Here is a 22,218-nt window from a genome sequence, read left to right as displayed (position 1 = left end):
TTAGTTACACTAATTCAGATATGGAGTTTTAATAAATTGTACGTACGCACAATTTACTTGTAATCTTGAGTTTTAAGTAATATGTATTAATAAACAATACTTTACGCATAAAAAGTAGTTTTTAAGAGTTTTTGTCAAATGATTTATAATATAGAATATAATTTTTTATATATATAATTTAATTTTAAGTTTAATAATAAAACTATTTTTGGTTTCATATTAAAAATTTTATAAAGATAATAATTAAGAATTCTATTAGAATTTAATGATTATACTAATTATATTTTAGATTTTTTATATTTAAAATGAGATGTTTATCATGTATTTGATTGTGTTTATCTGCAGTTAGTTACACGAATTCATATATGAGATGAAATTGGATAGAGATGAAATCGTTTATGGATGAACGAGTTTAAGAGTTTTAAGAGTTTTTAATAGTTTTAGCCAAATGTTTTATAAGATAGTATAGACAATTGTTTAGTAGTGACTTAATAATATAGTAGATGGTTTATCCAGTAAGCTTTAGGAGGGAATTTTATGCAGAAAACCAAGTTTTTTTTAACATGTTTCGTCCATCTATGAAAAACTTCACCGACGAAAGTCTTCCCAATGAAAAACCTCACATAGACAGACAACTTTATTTATACATGACTTAATAAAAACCAACCACACAGCCCCCACATGGCCGTCCTCAAGAAGGGTGGGTCAGGCTTACGCCCAGGACCCACAAGAAATTAGGGGTCCAAACTTTTTTTTCAGTATACAGTAGTAGTAAAAAAAAATAGTAAATAGAAGAGACTCAATTTCTTTTAATATGTGATAGGACAAAAAGATTCATATCAATATTAAAGACCCAAACATGTATTATATTATTTTGGAAAAAAATAATGTGTAAAAAGTTAATTCGTCGTTCATTTTATGATATTGTTTATTGTTTCTCTAAGTTTTTTTTATCTAGTTTCAAAGTCTAAAACTATTTGCCTAAAAAACCTTGATATTCCATCGTTAAAACTCTTTTGACTCTATGGATTTACATAGTGTTAATATGAGTAATTAACATTGTGACCTTAAATGATGTCAATCTATATATTAAAGGTATAACTACATGATGTTTTTGACAATGAAAAAAATTAGTGATGCTATGTAATAGACAATATTAATTTAGAAGTCATTACTGATTGATTTTGCGTTAGAATTAATCGAAAAAACTATTTTATATGAATTATTATTATTTCTTGAATTCTCACAACTGGAAAAAGATCGATTGGTAAATTAACGCCGACGGGACATCGCAAGTTTCGGGCTCACACCAACCCCCTATCGTGGTAGGGATTCTTACTCTTAGATCCATTATGTATTTTCTCATGATAAAGCCAATATATTACAAAAAAATTCATCCTTATCGATGACCCTTTTTTTACATTGTATTCAAGATTCATAAAATATCAAACACGATGTTTATCTGATTATAAAAACAAAGACAATAATTGATCAACTTTTTCATCTAAAATTTTCTTTGAAAAAGTGAGACCCACGAGCCAAAAAGTTTTTTGCAAGTTTATATATATATATATATATATATATATATATATATATATATATATATATATGTGAGCGATCAAATGCAAACCACTCTTATTTGTACAAATCGTGTAAACCATCTTTATCCGTCAATTTCAATGCTTAATCTTATGAAAAATTTTCATGAAAATGTTTAATCTTATGAAATTGTTTCATATAATATTTTTTTTATAAAGTTGTTTCATATATGGTTATGAAATTATTTCATACAATACTTATGAAATTTTAATAAAACTGTTTCATGTATTTCTCTAAAATTAATATAATGAAGATGATAAGATTCATGATTAACACCCTTCACAATAAAAATAATTAATCAACTATCATAATTACAAAAAGAAAATGAACAAAATGAAAAATGATGAATGATTGAATAAGGTTTATAATGTTTGTACAAATAACGTGGTTTGCAAAGTAAACCTCTTCTCTCTCTCTCTCTCTCTCTCTATATATATATATATATATAATAAAAAAGTATTTTTTTTAAAAAATCATAAATTTAGATGTCTAAAAATCAATTAATGTTGTGGATGTTTTATATTCATGTCTCATTGCATCCAAGTGCAAACATAGACAAAATATGGTCGTAATGCCTTACGTCATGTTTTTGCCTTCATTTCGACTTTGCTTTCACTTTCTATAAAAAAATATCATTTTCTTCTATTTCGTCTCAAATAATGAAAACTAGATTTCTAAAATTTGTTTTAGGTTGCGTTTGTTTTTTTAAAACATGTTGAAGTCTGATTTATAAAAGGTGGTGCTGAAGTCTGAAATCTGAATCAGTCATACTGTTTGTTTTTGTAAATTAACAAACGTCTGAAATCTGAATCAATAAAACTGTTTATGGGTTTTCTCGTCCATCACTAATTAGCATACAAGAAAAAAAAATCACATCCAGTAAAGATTCATTGCGGGTTTTGTAAAGAACTTTGTGAAGGTTATGAAGATTTCTATTTAAGACCTGTTGGTTGAATTGAGTACCCATTTAAAAGAGACAAAAATCTATCTTGTGTAATAAAATATGAGATTGAACTAGACAAATCGGATCACACACACAGACTAATCAAAATCAGACAAAATGCATATCAAATCTGGTGTTTTGCCATCAAATAGAAGCAGTCAATGATCTCAAACAAAACAAACAAGAAGTTACACCAAAAAGATTTTAGATTAACATTCAAGATGTGCATATAAAGTCCATATAAAACCAGATGCAAAATAAAGTCCAAAAAAATTTGAGAGCTCAACATCATGTGTTTAATTTCCATAAATAAACTTGAAGTTTGCACAAAAAGTCCAAAAAGATTTTAACTCAAAAAGTGGCAGTGACCATACCTAACACAGTTACCTCATTTTAACTTGAAGTTTGCACAATGTGTACACCATATCCTATTCAAACAGCTAATTTCTCATGGAAATTGACAGCTTAATCAAGCTTTCAAAATCTTCTGCTACTACCGAGTTCATCAATATGTGGTTTCAGACTATGGCAAGGACATGGTGATTAAGGATTCACATTCCATTCAATATTGCTTATTAGTAGCAGTCGGGCGGCCATCAAATTACATATATAACCGGACTATTTTTGAAGCAACTCAGCTTAAGGATCATCATCAGATAAAACCATAAGGAACACATTTTCTCCTTGGAATCTCCAAGGTTCCATTTGTTCATACCAATCCATAGGTTCTTTCGAGCCATTCTGGTCAAGATCACTTATTTCAACAAACCCACGAGAATAATCTTGATAATAGATAAAGTAGGCCAAGAAGAAAACCCACTAACAAGAACAACAATCTTGATAACAGATCACTTATTTAAAATCTGTTATACCCAAACAGGATATAGGCCACAGCCTCACATGGCCATGAAATGCAAGCTGGTACTCATTCTCAAGACCATCTTCCCTTCGTTCAATTCTCCCCTCCCAATATTCATATTCATGTATACATACACATTTGTTTGTAGCTATATATTAATAACATGTTGCATTTACTAACATCTTAATGATGAAAACCACCAAAAAGAAAATGAATTGCATCTGAAAACAGGAAACAGGGCCTGTTAAGGATCATTTGTTTGTTCTTCACACAAACAGAATTTTTTGTTTCCAAGCTTTGATTTCAATTTAGGGTTTTGTTTTGATTAGAGATTTCACAGGCTAGCGATAGTTAAAAAGAGCGAAGCATAGCCGTGTTTAAGCCGAAGTGATTCCCATGTTTACTGAGTTATATCTCTATCTATTAGTTAGCCGGCTAAAAGAGTTTAGACTCAAGATACCGAGAAAGCAAGCCGATCATAGACGAAGGGTTAAGCTTGAAGTGAAGTGTCCGACCTCAGGTGAATCAGATGTTCGAAAGAGACTGTTCATGAACATGGATTGATGGTATACCTACACAACAACTTTCTCTACAAGCCTACAAGCTTAGCTTYGGCTTAGCTTCCAACTAAGGGTAAGGACATGGCATGTTCCCAAGCTAACTCTTGATAACCTCTGTTCACGCTCACGATATTACTAGCACGACTCGGCTTCTTTCCATGCTAGGTGAACTAAGCATCGCATTCTTGTATCGTATTTAGTTGTCTATACATATTGTAATTAATTTATGGTTGATTTTTGTCTGATCATTCAATTGAAGAAATTATCTTTGCATTTTTGTGGCTTTCTTAAGCTTTGATAGGTAGTTTGTGTTGAAATATGGATACGGATAACGAATGAATATTGAAACGAGCTAAGAAATATGAAAATGAGTAAATCGATGGGTTAAATGTGGACCAAAATAATCAAGAGGGGCAATTTTAAACAACTACAATCTAAAGGGTGTTTTAGAGAAATTTTATTTAAATATGAATATTTTTTAGGGTTGAAAAAAACCTCTTTTATCTTCTCAAAAATCAGCGGCTGCCAATTTCTTCTTTTCTTTCTATTTCTTTCTGTTTTTTTATAGAATCTACCACCCATAACTTATTTAATTCTCTCATTAAAACCTATCTTTTCAGAATCTATACTATATTATAAAGTATTTGACAAAAACTCTAAAAAAATATTTTTTATGTATGAAATACTGTYTATTAATGCATATTACTTAAAATTTAAGATTGCAAGTAAATTATACATAAATATAGTTTATTAAAGCTCTATTTTTGAATTCGTATAACTAACTGTAGATAAACCTAATCAAATACAGAATAAATATTTCATTTTAAATATAAAAAATTCAAATATTATTAGAATAATTATTCAGTTCTAACAGAATCATTATCTTTATAAAAATTTTAAGTCAAAAATAAATTACTTCACTATTTGACCTAAATTGAATTATAATAAAAAAAATCAATTAAAGAAATTGTACAAAAAATAAAAACTTTTAAATATTTAATTTGGTATTAATATCGATATATTTTTTCAAAATTTTATGATATATTCAAATTTATTTTTATTTGAAAGTAAAAACATTATTTTTCTCAAAACCACATAAACCGTATTATATCAGCAAAAACAAAAAAAATAAAACAAAACATCAAAGTGAAGATATATCTTGATGCATTGCGGGAGTACCCTTATAGTTTTTTTTTAATGCGACCAATTTTTATTTAAAAAATTGTATTTAATAATTATTTTTAGAGTAAATTATATTTTTCTCTATATAATTTGTTAAAAAAAATTATTTTCGTTCCTGTGGTTTAGAAACTACGATTTTCATTCTTATAATTTGTAATATATTCCTACTTTCGTCCCTGAATTAATTCTTACATTTTTAAGTACAAAGGATTAACATAGTAAAGAATTTTAAAGCACAAGAACTGAAACAATAATAAATTTATAAGAACGAAAATGACAATGATATATACACTATAGAGATAAAAATCATAATATATAAAAAAAAAGACGAAAATCGCAAACTTTTAACAAAACATAGGGATGAAAAGTGTAATTTACTCTTAAATTTTTTATATTTAGTAAAACTTTATAATTTAATTTGTGGTTTTTGAGGTGACGTCATTTTTTCAAAAACGAATATTACTTGTCATTATAATCTATACTATATTATAAACTATTTGACAAAAACTCTTAAAAACCATTTTTTATGCATGAAATATTGTTTATTGATGCATATTACTTAAAATTCAAGATTACAAGTAAATTGAGCGTAAGTAAAACTTACTAAAGCTTCATGTTTGAATTCGTGTAACTAACTGCAGATAAATCTAATCAAATAGAGGATAAACATCTCATTTATCTAAAATATAATAAAATATTTAATTATTATATTTATAAAAAATTATATTATTAAACCAAAAATATAAAAAATGAATTAAAGAAATTTTAAAAAAAAATGAGAAATTTTAAATAGTTAGCTTGTACTAATATCTATATTTTTTTTTCATTTTTTTATGATATCTTCATATTTATATTTTATTCAAAATAAAATGTTATCGTTTTCTCAAAACCACGTAAAATCATATTATAACATCGACCAAGACAAAAATAAATAAAACGAAACATTAAAATCGAGATGTATCTCGTTGCATTGTGCAAGTACCCTTCTAGTTCACATTAAAACTAGAGTACCATAATTTGTCGCATTTAAGGAATAATCGAAAAGTGAATGATAAAATTTATATTATGTTATATACTAAAATTAAAAAACATAAAAGTTAAAAAAATTATGAAAAAATAAAAACAAACTTACCCACTGACCACCATCCCATCTTTCATATTTTTCTCAGTAACAAAGACGACAATAAAGTAAAAAAAAAATAAAAGCAATATGTCAGAACTCGAGTAAGGAACGGATCCATAAATTGTTTCAAACGATTACACCATTTGACTATAAGAAACAAATATAGGAAAAAAAGTTTCAAATGATGGCACCATTTGATTATAAGAAACAAATGTAGGGGAAAAATTTTCAAACTGTGACATCATTTGATTAAGAAAACGACACTAACAGGATTTGAGCTCGGGTTTGGGGTGGAATAAAAGCCTTGCAAACCAACTCTACCAAAGAAAACTCTTTTTTTGAAGTATATAATATTTATATACAGCAAATAAACTCACACACTCTCCTTACCTTTGGTGAGGTTTGAACCCTTGACCTCCTAGGAAGCCAATGACTCACATACCACTAAGTCAAAGGCCCTTTGGTACCAAAGAGAGCTTGTTCACATTGTAATTTCAAAATACATAAGGTGACACACAACAAATTAATACGATTGCACCTTTCACGAACCTAAATTTTTTTACCCTTCGACGGAGAAATAATACATTGACACCACTATAAGTCCGTCCCTAACTCGAGTGGCATGAATTCCTCACTTGGTCAATAGTATTTTGCAGGAGAATGTAGCCTCAAGTTACCAACTTGGTTGGCTAAGAAACATGTTATTTTAATTGAGAAAAAAATATACTTCGTTACATTAAATAGAAATTAAACCAAATTTCACTACATTAAAATATATTTTGTCTTTTAAAAAATAATTCGTTAAAAAATAAAAATCATGAATATATTACGTGATTTTTAAACGCATTTTGCCCTTTTTTTCTTCTTCACATAATACTTTTTTCCCGTTTTATTTCCTTATCTTGTGTCTTGTACAAATGACATAAAGGAGATGATGTCGTGGACGGAACCAACATCAAACATTATACGTATGAAGCCTTTGAGTATTTCTATATTTTCTTTTATATAGGAGTTGTTTATCTAAATGTTTATCCGATAAGTGCTTACTTATAGAAGTTAACATTATAATTTATTTTAATGAGTAAGACACTACTAAAAAAGGGTATCACCGATGGATTTTTCTGGTGGAAATTCCGTCGGAAATATTCCCGACAGATTTTTGACGGATCCCAAAAATGCCAAACAAAGTCAACGTTTATTCATATCCACCACAGAACCCCCACAAATCCCCACCGCAATCTCAACAGTTTCCGCTGATCCCGTCGCAATAGATTTGATATAGTGTATTTATGAACTAGCGTCATCAATCGAATTTATATATGTATATTATTTCGTCCGGATAATCATATTAGGTATTTATGACATATTTGTGTATTGTATATTTGTATTTAATTACATGATCTTTATATTTTTAGGATTTTATATTTTGGTTTTTTTTCCTCTACCAGCTAAATTTCCAACGGATTTTTGGCGGAAAATCCGTCGGTAAATAATTAGATATAAGTTTTATTTAAAAAAATCCTGGCGGATTTTCCTACAGATTTTCCGGTAAATATTTTCCGTCCATTAAAAATAAAAAACATTTTCATATTTTAAATTTAAAAAAAGGTTTTAAAATATATTTACCGACGGAATTTCCGTCGGAAAATATTATTTTTATTTTTGAAATAAAAACTGCTTATTATTTTGGAAGAAAATAGAAAAAGTTTACCAACGGATTTTCGTCGGTAACTCTAATCTCATTTTATATTCCTACTAATTTACCCGGGTAATGGATAACATATTATGAAATTGTTCGATGGATTTCCGACGGATTTTTCCATCGGAAAATACAAATCCGTCGGAAATTGCATTTAGCGGCAGGGGTTTTTCTGACGGCAAAATCCGTCGGAAAAACCAGATTTTTTAGTAGTGAGATTTTAGTACATCAAAACGTATTGAATTTATCGGATAAGCGCTTACCTGGGTAAGAGTCGTAATCTTCACTTACCGGGTTAGATTTTCCATCTTTCTCATTACTCTTACCCGGTAAGATTATTGGCCCTGTCATGTTCATCCGATAAGAAAATTTATTCGGTAATCACTTGCCAAGTAAGCGTTTAGTAAACGGCCTCTTTATTTTATTTCATTTAATATTCCTATATTTAGTTTTATTCTATTTCTTGCTTATTACTATAATCTGATTTTTGTATTTTCTTGTGTAGGGTTATTCAACATGTTTTAGATTATATTAATTATGTGTCCATGTAATGCGGTGGGATGTAAGGAATCTATCAAGATACATTCAGTTTTTAAATATCAAAGTTTTGCAAGATATCTTTGAAATACCTGATGGTTCATATATTGTGTAAAGACTTTTTCGTTACAATGGGATGTCAAATATGAAAATGTAAAAAAGAATTCATTTACATTTTTTACGAATAAAACACAGTTCTGACTTAGGGGCACGTTTCATAACTAAATGTATGTCTTATGATAAGTAAAACGTGTTAAAAGCGTGCTCTTTTGATTATATGATGTTGGAGTCCGATGTCATTGCATTTTTTTTATGCTTTTCCATAAGTCTCAAAGTCATGTACAATGAAATGGTTGGAGGGCAAAAGTGCTTGTGCTTGGGCTACGCACGCAATTGCAAACTATTACTAAAAGCGATCGAACTGTCTTTTATAACACTTCTATTTGCGCATCCACTTCTCTCTTGAGGTTTCACCATCCATCCAACCAACTGGGACCTTGTATTTAACTATTTATAAAAAGGGGACAATCACAAGAAAAGTTTGAAACCTTTAATGATTAAAATGAACAGACAGCCAGAAAAACAAACAGCAAAGCACAACAAACAACTATTAAATGTGGGGCAAACGCTGCTACAAAAACATGTCAAATAATATGAATCGTATTTAAAAGTCAAACTGATTGGATAGAGTTAAAATATGTTTTATTGGTATTGTACGATGTTTATAGACTCACGTGGATGACCATTTTTATACATCATATTTAGTAGCAAATTCGTTACCCGTTTTGTTTGCAAGAAAAAGGGAGATGTTGGACGAACCCAGAAAAAATAATGCATTCTTAGGAAACGCCATTCTTTCCTTGTCAGTAGGATTTGTCTCCTTGGAATGTGTAGAAGATAAAGGATTTAATGAAGTTTCTCAATATGATAGAAATCCAGTGATCTAAAATGTGCATCGGAACCCTAAATTCAGGAAAAATAATGCATTTCACATCATGCTGATTAACTTGTAGTTAAAGTGTATATGATAAACCAGTATCTTATGCATGTATTTTGGGTTGTTTTTAAGACTTTATTATATATACTTTGAAAATGGTATAGATATAGATTAAATGTAGATTCCCTATTTTCTAGTGTACTATTTATTTTTTATGTTTTAGATTTATTATGGTTTAGTTGGGTAATTATCACTTTGGATCAAGAATTTAGTATTCATCAATTATTTTTACAATAAATATTGAATTTAAGTTATTTATTCTTGAAAGTTAGTGTTTGATTAAAAGGTTTTTTTAATAAAAAAGTGTGTAGTTAGTTTGGTATATTTTGATACCAACAACTATTTGATCATAACTTGAGACTAAATTGATCAACGAAAACTATAACGAAATTGGATTTATAGAACGTCACCAAAATCCAATTTTTGAGTGTTTTAATAGAATGTTTTATAGGATCAAAAAAATAATGTCATATCTAAATGCATTGTAATAAGTTTATAAGACGATTTTTCATGTCTTGGAAGATTTTTTTATGACACTTCTAAACACAAAGCGTCACATTATCAATTTTATATGACACATTGTTGAACGTGTCCTATAAACCCATCTTTTTATAAGACACTTGTTTTTTATAGGATGTTTTTTCAAATAGTGTCCTATAAAATTGTTAATGTGACATACTATATTAAAAATGCTCTAAAAGCTTGTCAAGACATCCAAAAGCGTCTTATAAACTTATTACAACTCTTTTAGATAAGACGCTTTATTTTTTATCCTATAAATTAAGTCTTATAAGCAGTCTATTGGGACATTTTATTTTTTTTGGCGTCCTATAAATGCTTTTTTATTGTGGTGGAATACGGTTCTAACATGAATACAGTTAGGACGTAGATCAGGGGAATTATTTGTTTTAATCAAAAGTAAGTATGAGTCTTCGTTTAGAAAAGTTTTTCCACCTCGAAAAGAGAGTTGAATTAATTTAGCATGACAAATTCTCATTAAATTACTGATAATCCGGATGCTCGTTAGTATGTATTTGTTTCATTCTGACCATTTACAACTACATTTGATAGGTGATTGTATTGAATCCTATCGATAAACGCTTATTATGTAAGTATTTAATAAACCATCCATAATCATAAAAATAGTTAGACCACTCAGATTAGATAAAAATTAAATAAAAAATTAACAAAATTCTATAATGGACCAATCAAATTGTGCAATAAAAATAAACAAAATGGACCATCTCTATTATGGATCACTATCCTTCCCCCCCCCCCCCCCCCCACAATTTCATATATAGATTGGGTTCAAGTTTAATTGAAAAAAATTAATGTTATGGTGAGAAAGGTAAAAAAAGATCTTCATTTTGGGATTAAGTTTAATTGAAGAGAATAACCAGATCAATTCTCTTTTAAAATGCAAGTCATGAGTTGTCTAAGGATTAAAAGTGATCAATGGTCCATGTAACACCCTCATTTACCATGAGAAATATAAATACTCCAGAAATGACGGCTAAATTGAAATTGTTAGGTCTTTTACAGCGGAAGACTTTAAAAAGAATAAATATGTAACTTAAATGCTAACCCGTCCTAGGATTGAGTTACAAAATTTATTTATCATAGATGTATGAACATAAATAAATATTGAACTTAAATGGATAAGGAAAATCTCTGTGTGTGCCTTTTTTCCTTTATTCAATCTGAAACCTTCTGTTCTGGATATGCATATTATAGTTAGCTTATTAAGCTCAGCGAGTTCTTCGTTTGCATGGATAAAATCATTTTACATCATACATATTCAACTTGTAAACTCTACACTAAATAGTATGTGTTTTCTAAGAACATGGAACACGGAATGAAAAGATATCTCAGAAACTGTTTGTCGGGTATAAGTCATTTAGTCATTCGCCTTCCCTAGGTTGTCCGACTTACACCTGTCTGGACATCCATTACGAAGACGTGCCACTGGACGTGTAACTTACTAGTCAAATGTCCGTCCGTTAAAACTGATCATAACACTTTAATATGAAATAGCATGTGAGAGTTATTTGAAAAACAAAATAAACACATAACATACAACTGAGCATAAAATAACATACATGTAAAATATATTATATCATGTATGTAAACTGAAGCATCAATCATACGTACACATCCCCATACAAATCATAGAACGCTCGAAAATAAATTTGTATATAGGTATGCATCTCATTGTAAGTCTCATGAAAACTCACATGATTATATGTAGATCGGTTACTCATAGCTCTTGACCAATCACCTACTTATTTCAAATCATGATTTCCAATTAATGGTTTAATTCCTCCAAAAGTCAATAAAGTCAACTATGGTCAAACTCGATCCGACCTAAAGCCAAACACCAAAACCGGGTCTCTTAATATCTCAGATATCTTCATTTCATCTTATTGTTAACATTCTTCTGGGTCAAACGAGGTAAAAGTCAGCACTTGGTCAACTTAGTCAACATCAACTAGCTTTAGACAAATCCCAAGTCTAAATCTCGATAATGTCCCTAAACGTCAAAATAATCATCTTACAATCTTATAATCTTATGAATCCTCTTTTTGAAATTAAACTGTCCCAATAAATACTTAACTCAATTTACGACGCTTTAATCACATTATTAATCATCGAAACACTTTAATAAATATTTAAAGTGTTACACTTGATAATAACTCTTAACATCGCCTTATCCTTTTAATTATTAAAGGAATCATTTATCCCACGTTAAGGCGTCTCTGTAATATTTAACCAAAATAACGCTTAAAATCCATCATTTGAATAAATAACTTCATAAACTAATTAGATTCTAAAAATAAATAAATTGGGCCTCGTTTAAATAATTAGAGATAGTGGCCCAACATTGATAAAACAAACGATTCCAACAACATATGGCCCAACATTGTAACTGATTTTGGCGCATTTGGTATGCATCCCACAACACCAGCCGGAGCCCAGCACGTCGACCAGCTGGTCCAATAGTGATGGCGGCCCGAAAAACAGCTGTTTGGCCTCGTTTTTTATGTCGTTTTGACGATTCATTTTGCAAAAACTCTAGAAAATGATTTTCCTCAATCATAGGAACAAAAAACATCAATTATTGAGTCCCATTTTGTCATTTAAATTTTCAGCTTTCTAACCACTCGAAAATCCGTTAAAAACTCAAAATTGAATCTTCAACACTAAAATCTGAGACATAATAAGGCTATTAAGATTTGATAGAGAACTTAAAAACGAAGCTAACTATATAAATAAATTGAAATTTGGTTGGGTATTTTATCTCAAATCGTCGATAAACAAAGATTTCGGATGAGACTTTCGAGCTCCGGTTTCACTCTCGATTCTCCGTGAAAAGTCTATCTTCTTGAATGAAAAATGTACAGAGAAGTCTCAACTACTTAAACCTGTAAATTTGTGGCTTTTTCGTTGACTAAACAAGCCAATAAAAGCCTTTCAAGATCGTTTGTCGTTTTCAAATATGAACAATTGCAGATCTGTTAAATTTACAAAACAGGTTCCTCTGGTTTGAACTTGTTGACATCTGACATTGTCTCAGAACTTTGAGAAAATGACATTCTGCCTCCTGACTTCTATATCTTATCCAACTTTATACTTTTCACCCCCAACTGACATTTTTTTCAGCTTTAACTCGATTGCGTATAAACTCTTTTATTCATTTCTCACTTTCATTAAATGCAACTATGTTCACTTGTACAACCAATGCAACCCAATCAATTGAGATATTTATGAAAATGATGATAGTTCATTTAGAATGATTTGAATATTTATAGAAGATGACTAGAATTCATTAATTATGATCAATACTTTATATTATGAAACAATCAAAAGTTTTATGAAACCACATACTCATCAAATTAAATGGACGGTTGAGATTGAGTTGAATTGGTTGTACAAATGTAAGGGGTTGCATAATAACTCACATCTCTCTCTCTTTCTCTCTTTATATATATATATATATGGTAAAACAAATATTAAATTGCAATTTACCGCAAGGAAAGTGTCTAAAATATCATAATTTTCTTTCACAAGGCTGAAAACTATTCTTGGATTAATATTTGAATTACTTCATTTAGCCAGGGGGTTAAGCTGCCCATCTCTAAAACCTTTAGTTCACATACTAATATAGGAATAAATTTCTAAAAACTGTGGCTAAAATGTAACTTTTAACACTTGGGTTCCAACTTTTGAAATTGGCCAGAAACACAAACAGGTCCTCTCCTGGCCAATAGCCTTATGACAAGAATACCATAATCCATCTCCATTTGGACAAGTTTTGTGGTGAAATCTCAACCAAGAGCATTCTATGTTTTTCTTTATTGAAGTAAATATATTTCTTTTATAGTTAGTATAGTATCTTTTTAATAATCATATATTGGTAAAATTTAATCAAAGAAAATAGATATTATATATTTTCAGGTAAAACCATTTAAACTGATCAGAACATACCACATTTTTGTGATCAGGTATCTGGTTGCCAAACTCCTCGGTTTAGAAAATTTCGTAAACCAACCATAAGGGTGGTGTCTGATTGGTTTGAGCTTAACTCCAAAGATCAAAAGTACCAGGAGGTCTCAGGTTCAAATACAAGGAGGAATAAAAATCTCATTGTGGCCACGAAGGTTCAAATGCGGTGACTTCGGGCTATCTGCAAGATAGGTGGTCGCTCTAAGATTAGTCGCCTCGCATAACGGGTTGGATATCCAGGTTAATAAAAAAAAATCGTAAACCTTTATTTGTGGTTAAGAGTTAAACCATTCAAATCAGACTGCAAATACCATTACTTTTATGGTGGTTTTATTTTGATACCCTTGTATCCCAAAAGTATGATATTTGATGTTTATCGAGTTAAAATAAATTTAAAACTGTATTAGTTTTGGGTCTAGCAGGGAACTCATCATTTACTAAATAGTATTGATTGCAAATTTGTAATTTTATAGTATATTTGAGTTTTATGAACCAACATGTAGCTCATACTTGAGGTTACGACTTCCATATCTAAGAACTTCGTGTTCGAGCCCGTTGCTTAACCTGTTAAATCTGGATTTCAAAACTTGCTTTATCCCTGATATCCCAACCAAGCACTTAATTAGGGTTTTTTTTCCAGTTAAACAATTTTATTTTGTTAAAACGACATAAAAATTTAAGAGACTGCAATCCAATATATTTTTATAGCAAGCCAATCAGTTTGTGCAACAAAAGAAACAAATTGGACCACTTCTTTTATGGGCCACCATCCGCCCTTGTTTATATATATTTTATTTATGGCAGAACTAAAGTCATACGAAAGTCTTTCCATCCCGTCTTCAAAAGTTTTGAAATATTTGTGGCCCTGCTTCAAAGCCTATCTACACGCTCCAGTTGCCTCCTTTTGAGCTAAGTTTTGCATGCGTTGAACACGGAATGAGACTCTCCCGCCCCTTCGACAACAATTCCTGCACTTGATGTCGGGTATCCTCATTTTCGTAGCTTTTTGCAAAAAGTCAGAAATCTAAATGGTAGCCGTAGTCATATATAGAATTTAGTCATTTTCTTGAAAATGGTTTAACCCGTAACACTATTTGTAACCAGACATCAAAATCCAATGCCTTTGAAACGCTAAGTTAATATTGTTGTCATCTGGTTTGTGACAACTATCTTTGACACACAAACACCGGTTATAAAAACTCATGCCTTAAGAGCGAAGACAATCAAATACCATGTATATTTTCGTATAAGTAAACATTTTATTTATGTTATCAATTTGCATAAACAACTGTACAAGCACGATACAATATATAATATAGACACTTGTAACACCGTAAATGCATAACTAGCGTTTTACAAAACACATGTATCAAAATTTAAATGCATGCAAGAAACTCACCCGATCGATGTAGATGACTTTATCTGATTTTTACTTATCAAGCAAATAAAATAAAAAAAGACTCATCCTTTGAAATTATCACCATCTTGTTGACTTTCTACCCCATTGTCGCTACAATAAAACTCTAACAAATTCTAGTTGATTCGTCGTGAGTTAATTTGTATCATGAATGCTCTAGGACCAATATGGCTAAAATGTCACGATTTCTTAAACATGAACTGCAAACCATGAATTACAATACGTAATAAACGGCTTAAACCAAGAAATTGATGTTGTAAATATGTTGAAACTAACGTTGAATTGTAATTTACTATTGGAAAAATGTAAGTGTTAATGTAAGAACAAACTTCTAAAAACCGAGGCTAAAATGTAACTCTTAACACTTGTAATTTTGTTAAAAGTAAGCATCGAACCTTATACCAATGTTGTTTTAAACGAAATTTAGAACATATATATATATTTAACCTGGCCTCAAGTTAAGTGTCGTCTACTAAACATGTACCTTGGTAAGCGTTTAGAACTAAATATCTTACCAGGTAAGATGAAGGATCAAGAGTTTTACTCGTTAAGTGATGGTGATGTCTCTTACGGTAAGTGCTTATTGGTTATAAACGTTTGTCATCAATCCATTTTGATGACCAAAAATATTATTTCATAGAATAAAATAATGTGATGAATTTTATCAATAAATACTTACCCGATAAAATTTGGTAAAAGAAAGCAAGGGGTGTAATATCCATCCCAATAAAAAGATGCATCAATTTAAGTTGGGAATCAAAAATAGAGTTAGGGGCCGTTTACATGATCACTTACCTGGTAAGTGCTTACCCGTGAAATTCAACATTATTGCTTACTTACCGGGTAAGATTTTAGTCCATAAAAACAATAGTGTATGCAACAATTTACTCGGTAAGCACTAATCGTGATAAGAGTTGTCACTCTCACTTACCGGGTAAGACTTTCGATCCTTGTTTCGCTCTTATTGGATAAGATTCTTGGTCCTTACCATATTCATCCGGTAAGGTAACGTAACTTGGTAAGTGCTTACCCGAGTAAGCGTTCGGTAAACGGCCCCTTAAACAATTACCGACCAATGGAAAAAAAAAAGCAGTATATAGAATTAACAGGTAACATATAAAAATGATAATCCGTAGAAGTACCAGACAAAAAAGGAAGAAAAACGAATGTTGACCCTATATATATTTAATTATACAAACATGTGTTCATCTTCACATCAAAGTGACAGCAAGGAATGATCCGGCGACTGCAGTGCCAACGATGACGGCTCTGTTGACCCACCCATCGGCGAAGGTGCCACTCGGAGGAATATCAGCCGGTGGTCCGGTGGTGGGACCTGGTGAAGGAGAGCTTGATGGGGAATCTGCGTTAGGGGAAGGAGAAGAAGGTGCCGGTGTGGGAGATGGAGATGAAGATGGAGATGGAGATGGAGAAGGAACGGTGGGGGCAGGAGCCGGAGCAGGGACGGGTGTAGGGGAAGGAGATGGTGGCGTGAGGACGGGGGAAGGCGTAGGGGTGGCGGTGGGTGAGACAGTTGGGGTGGCGGTGGGAGGTTGTGCGATGCATGAGGTGGTGAAGACCGCCATTAACATGAAGCATTTGAAAATTGTGGAAGAAGCCATCTTGATGTCTTGAGTTTAGAGAGAGAAAGAGAGGGAGGGTTAAGGTTCTTGATGATTGTTGGAGAGACTGTAGAGACGTAGAATATATAGATATATATAGAGAGAGGGGGGGGATTATAATGAAATATATGAGTGTAAGATTCCTCAATTAATACATAAATCATATGCAATCAATTATTTGGATTAAACCAGTCATGATATGAATAAAATGGAAATGTTAAAATAGAAATCATTTTCTCTAAAAAAATCATAATGAAATCATGTATTTAAAAAAATAAAAAATGTGTCTGTATGATAAAATACGAGAAGAAAAGTAAATTAGTAGATAAAGATGCATTTTTAACGTTGAATTAAACGTAATGAAATCGATATTAATTTTGATTTTTTATAATGGAAGGAAGGGTAGGGTAACCATCTTTTTATGCTTAATGAAATATTTGAATTAAGGAAATTTGAAAATAAAAATGAAATGTAAATGTAAATGTGAAGTTACGAAGATAGCCTTGGGTGGGTAAGATGTCTTGGTCCAATGAGTTTGGCATTATTTGGAAAAGTTAAATGAGTTGGATTTGAAATTGTTTAAATTTGAGAAGGTATCCCTCAACGTCTCTTACACCCTGGCTTCCGCGTTAAACCTTTCACCAACTCTATATACTTCGTCTCTATACGCATTCTTGTTTTTTTATTTTTATTTTATATGTTTTAATATATATATCTATACGCATTCTTGTTTTTTTATTTTTTATTATTATTATATATATATATATATATATATATATATTAAAACATATAAAATAAAATAAAAAAACAAGAATGCGTATAGATATATATATTAAAACATATAAAAAAAATAAAAATAAAAAGAATGCGTATAGAGACGAAGTATATAGAGTTGGTGAAAGGAGAGAGAGAGAGAGAGGGGTTGGTTATTATACAACCTTTGACATTTGTACAACCAATACAACTCAATCTCAACCGTACATTTCATTTGATTAATATATGATATCATAGAAGTTTTTATTATTTCTTAATATAAGGTATCGATCATAATTAATGAACCATATTCATCTTCCATAAATATTCAAATCATAATAAATGAACTATCATCATTTTCATAAATATCTCAATATATTGGGTTGCATTGGTTGTACAAATGTGATGGGTTGTATTTGAAACAAACTATATATATATATATATATATATTATAACAATGTTGAGTTCGAGAGAGAATGAAATGTATGGTGATAAGGGTAAAAAATGATCCTCCCCCCCTCCCGACGGATCTTAATTGAGGATCAACACTAATGTGATACATCGGGATAAACCAGATCAATTCTCATGATAAGCGCAATTCATGGGGTGATGTGGGATTAAAAGTGATTAAGGATCTAGATCATTTCTTACGTTTTTCATCTTTAACTTCTATTCTCACATGATTCTTCGTCTATTTAAACATATGTTATGTAAAGAAACTACATATTTTACATAATAAGAATTTGATTTAAATTCAAGGTTTTATAAGTTTTTCTTTCTATTTGTTTGTATAATAAACGATACATTAAGCCTTTAATTAGTCAATTGTTCTATAAAATTAAATGTCGAATAAAATACTTTAATATTTTTTTAGAGAGAAGAAATATCAGATCGGCCTTAACTTTCTTGCAAGTATTCGCCTAACAAATATGACAACGACTTGCGAAAGGCGACGAATGTTTCCCTTTATATTCTTCTGCTCTTGTGACTTTTACCTCATTTTTATTTATATATATCATTTATCGTATGTTTTAATAAGATTATTGAAATTTCTTTGAAATTTAAATGTATTTTATTACAATTAGAAGTTCAAAACAAAAGCATTTATTTGACGATTAGAATCAAAATCAATAAATAAAATACGTTACGAACTCGAGCAAAGTTGAACTGGGACATACCTAACCATTTAAGTAACACTAGAACCAAGTGAAGATAACGTATTACGTCAATGCTAAAGTTAGACCAAGTGTTAAATGTATAATTAATTAATGAAGATAGACAATTAAACAATTTTTTAGCATAATTATGGAAGTGTTCTAGGGTTTGAAAAGTAATTGGAACGAAATCGGGTTTGAAAACAGTAAGACTTAGTCCATCGCTCAAGTTTCTACGAATGAAATACGGTGGAATTGGAATCATCAAAAAAATTGAAATTTAAACGAGTTGTAATGAAATTCAATGAAGTTTAACTATACATTCGATTGACACTTGACAGGAATTAGAGTGGAATCTCTCGATGATTTATACTCTACAGGTTTGTTTGAAGAACGTAGTTTTAGAATTATAAAGAAATAATAACAAAATAACCAAAGTACCCTTTTATATTGACATTTTCATATAATCTTGTTTAACCCTATTTATTCCGGTATGAAATGAACTTATAATCATAGAATCGACTCGATCATCAGATTATAGATTATAAGTTTATAACCCAAGCCCATTACCATATTGAGCGAAACAAATCTACTAATTCTTTGAAATTATAAATATTATATAATAATAAAATTAATAACCAAATTACCCCTTTATAGAAACTCTTTTTATGCCTTGCCCCCATCCCTTCTCTACCTATTGGAAAGAGTCAATTTAAATGTATTTTTTATTTTTTAAATCTATTATTTATTAATTATTAAAAAACAGTATAGTTACTTATTTAATTATTTATAATTAAGTTTTTATTATTAAATATTAGGGTTTGTTAATTAAAAAAATGATAATTTAAACTACGATTTGTTGCAAATAGATTTGTTTTTTAAGTTTATAGAATGGTACTTGCGTAATGCAGCGAGATACATCTTGATTTTAATATTTTGTTTTATTTTTTTATCTCAGTCGATGTTATAATATGATTTTATGTGATTTTGAAAATGTGATAATGTTTTTATTTTTAAATAAAATATAAATTTGAAAATATCATAAAATTTTGACAAAAATATATCGATATTAATATCAAATTAACTATTTAAAATTTCTTATTTTTTGTGTAGTTTTTTAATTATAATTTAATTTAGGCTCAAACATTGAGCTTTAATAAGTTGTACTTATGCACAATTTACTTGTAATATTGAATTTTAAGTAATATGCATCAATAAACAGTACTTCATGTATAAAAAAATTATTTTTAAGAGTTTTTGTCAAATGTTTTATAATATAATATAGATTATCAATTGTTAGGATTTATTAAATGGAAATAATTATTTTTATATTGTATACCTAACGACTTTTCAATATGTTCCATCATCTTGCTAATTTTGATTATATGTAGGTGTCACTGAGTTTGTACATAAATGAAAGAAGATTCTTTGTATGCATAAAATTTTAGCGTTTTGATTTTATATCATCAATTGGTTATCTTGGTAATTATTAATGACATTATATTCTTTTATTAATTGTCAAAGACCTTCCAACCTAGTAGTAAAGGTTTGGGCATGACATAGTCATGAACCCGAGTTCGAGCCCTGGGAGGGGAGTGTTGGCGACATTTAAGTGGGGCCATGCTTAGCCTCCAAAATCGTGGGGGATTAGTCGGGCTTTGGCCCGGACACCCTTACAAAAAAAAATATTCTTTTATTAATTTGACTTGTATTTTATTTAATATTATGCTAATTAAATGTTTGTGGTGTGCCCCGGCCAATTGTCGAAATTTATGAATGCACGATTAGATTGAATTTTTAGTACGACTAACTTAAGCATCATCGTATTTACCTAGATGATGCCCTTGGGTTCTTCGAGATTTGCAATTCATCGTCACCACCTACAACTTGAAGACATATACTCGAAATTGGAAAAAGTGCGGTAAGCATCTTTTGTTCGCATCATTATGACTACTGAGACCACATTATCATTATTCCCGGATGATGTCGTCAACTTGTAAGCCCCTCGAACTCATGTGGTAGAAATGCATGCATTCCTAAAACTAACATTTTTAAAAGTCGAGTGAGAGGGAGCAAACGTTTTTGATATGCTTGTTCTTGATTCCCGATAATGCAGTTACAATGACTTCTGTTTTCAGAGCATCCACAGTAGTGCCCAAGATCAGGTCCATGGATCCCTTTGTTTTTTAGACCCCCATTGAGTCAAACCAGTCCATACCCATGTGATATGGAATCGGTCCATTCAGATGAATCTTATTCTTGAAAAAAAGGTGAACCCCAAAACAATTAAATAATACAATAAACTCCATTAGTTAATACAAAACAATTATAATTTAATATGGACTGGTTCATAATTGGTGGTGAAAGATTTATAAAATGTGTAGGAAGAAAAAATTAATGTGACAGAAACGAAAACCGATGTGATAAAGTTATGAACTCTTAAAAGATTAATGACTTATATTCTAAGAAAAATTAATTAATTTTTACTTTTAAGTTCGAACTAGAGGAAAAAGTCTCTCACCCATAAATGCAAACATTTATTTTTGTAGAAAATGTATATATTATTACCTTAAAATCAAGTAGTGTTGAGTGTTGTTTGATTGGTTTTCCATTAATTTTTATATGAATAAAGTTGTATGTATAGATTGTGAATGGTTTTGTTTGGGAGTGTTTTTCATAAATGAAATGAACGTGCTTTTTAATTGGGAGGAACAGGTCTGGAAAAACTTGGGTTTCTGTATAAAGCACCACCTATAAGCTTATTGAATAAGTCTTATATTATGAAGTCTCTACAAAATAATCATGTATAGTTAAACAAATAAACTATGAATTTCTTTAAACTGATAATAAACAGAATTTATTTACGCAATAAAAACTAAAGACTTAAAAAACCAACATTGGGCTACATGAAACCATGGGCTCACTTGCAATATATCCATCAAACAAGATCCATTTTCTACATATTTATGTAATGACCTTGTGAAAATTATTGTGGTTCCTATCATACTTAAAACTAGTGTTTGACACCATGCGTTGCATGGTGATAATAATCTTTTTTAAAATTACTGAAGTTAGCTAAATGAATCGATGATTATATTTATATATCAAATTAATAAGAATCAATATTACATTTGATATATTAATCCACCTTATCATTATTGGTTGTTCTTTTAATATATATATATATATATATATATATATAATTAATTAATAAGTCTTATATATCAATCTTTCATTATATCAAACTTTGTAATTGGTTCAAAATCATAA

The 22,218-nt window shown here is 30.0% G+C and overlaps 1 protein-coding gene across 1 annotated transcript; it reads right to left on the bottom strand.

Annotated features, from left to right (window-relative positions):
• Positions 1 to 16,497: 16,497 nt before the first annotated feature.
• On the bottom strand, positions 16,498 to 17,065 carry LOC112500694 (classical arabinogalactan protein 7-like). The gene has a single exon (XM_025104250.1). It carries the CDS (start codon positions 17,039 to 17,041, stop codon positions 16,631 to 16,633), a length of 411 nt encoding a protein of 136 aa, XP_024960018.1. The 5' UTR covers positions 17,042 to 17,065; the 3' UTR covers positions 16,498 to 16,630.
• Positions 17,066 to 22,218: the final 5,153 nt, after the last annotated feature.

Source organism: Cynara cardunculus, assembly GCF_001531365.2.
Source record: "Cynara cardunculus var. scolymus isolate 2C chromosome LG 1, CcrdV1, whole genome shotgun sequence".
Classification (NCBI taxonomy): domain Eukaryota; kingdom Viridiplantae; phylum Streptophyta; class Magnoliopsida; order Asterales; family Asteraceae; genus Cynara; species Cynara cardunculus.
Note: the sequence above shows the minus strand (reverse complement) of the source record. Positions and strands in the feature narration are given on the sequence as shown.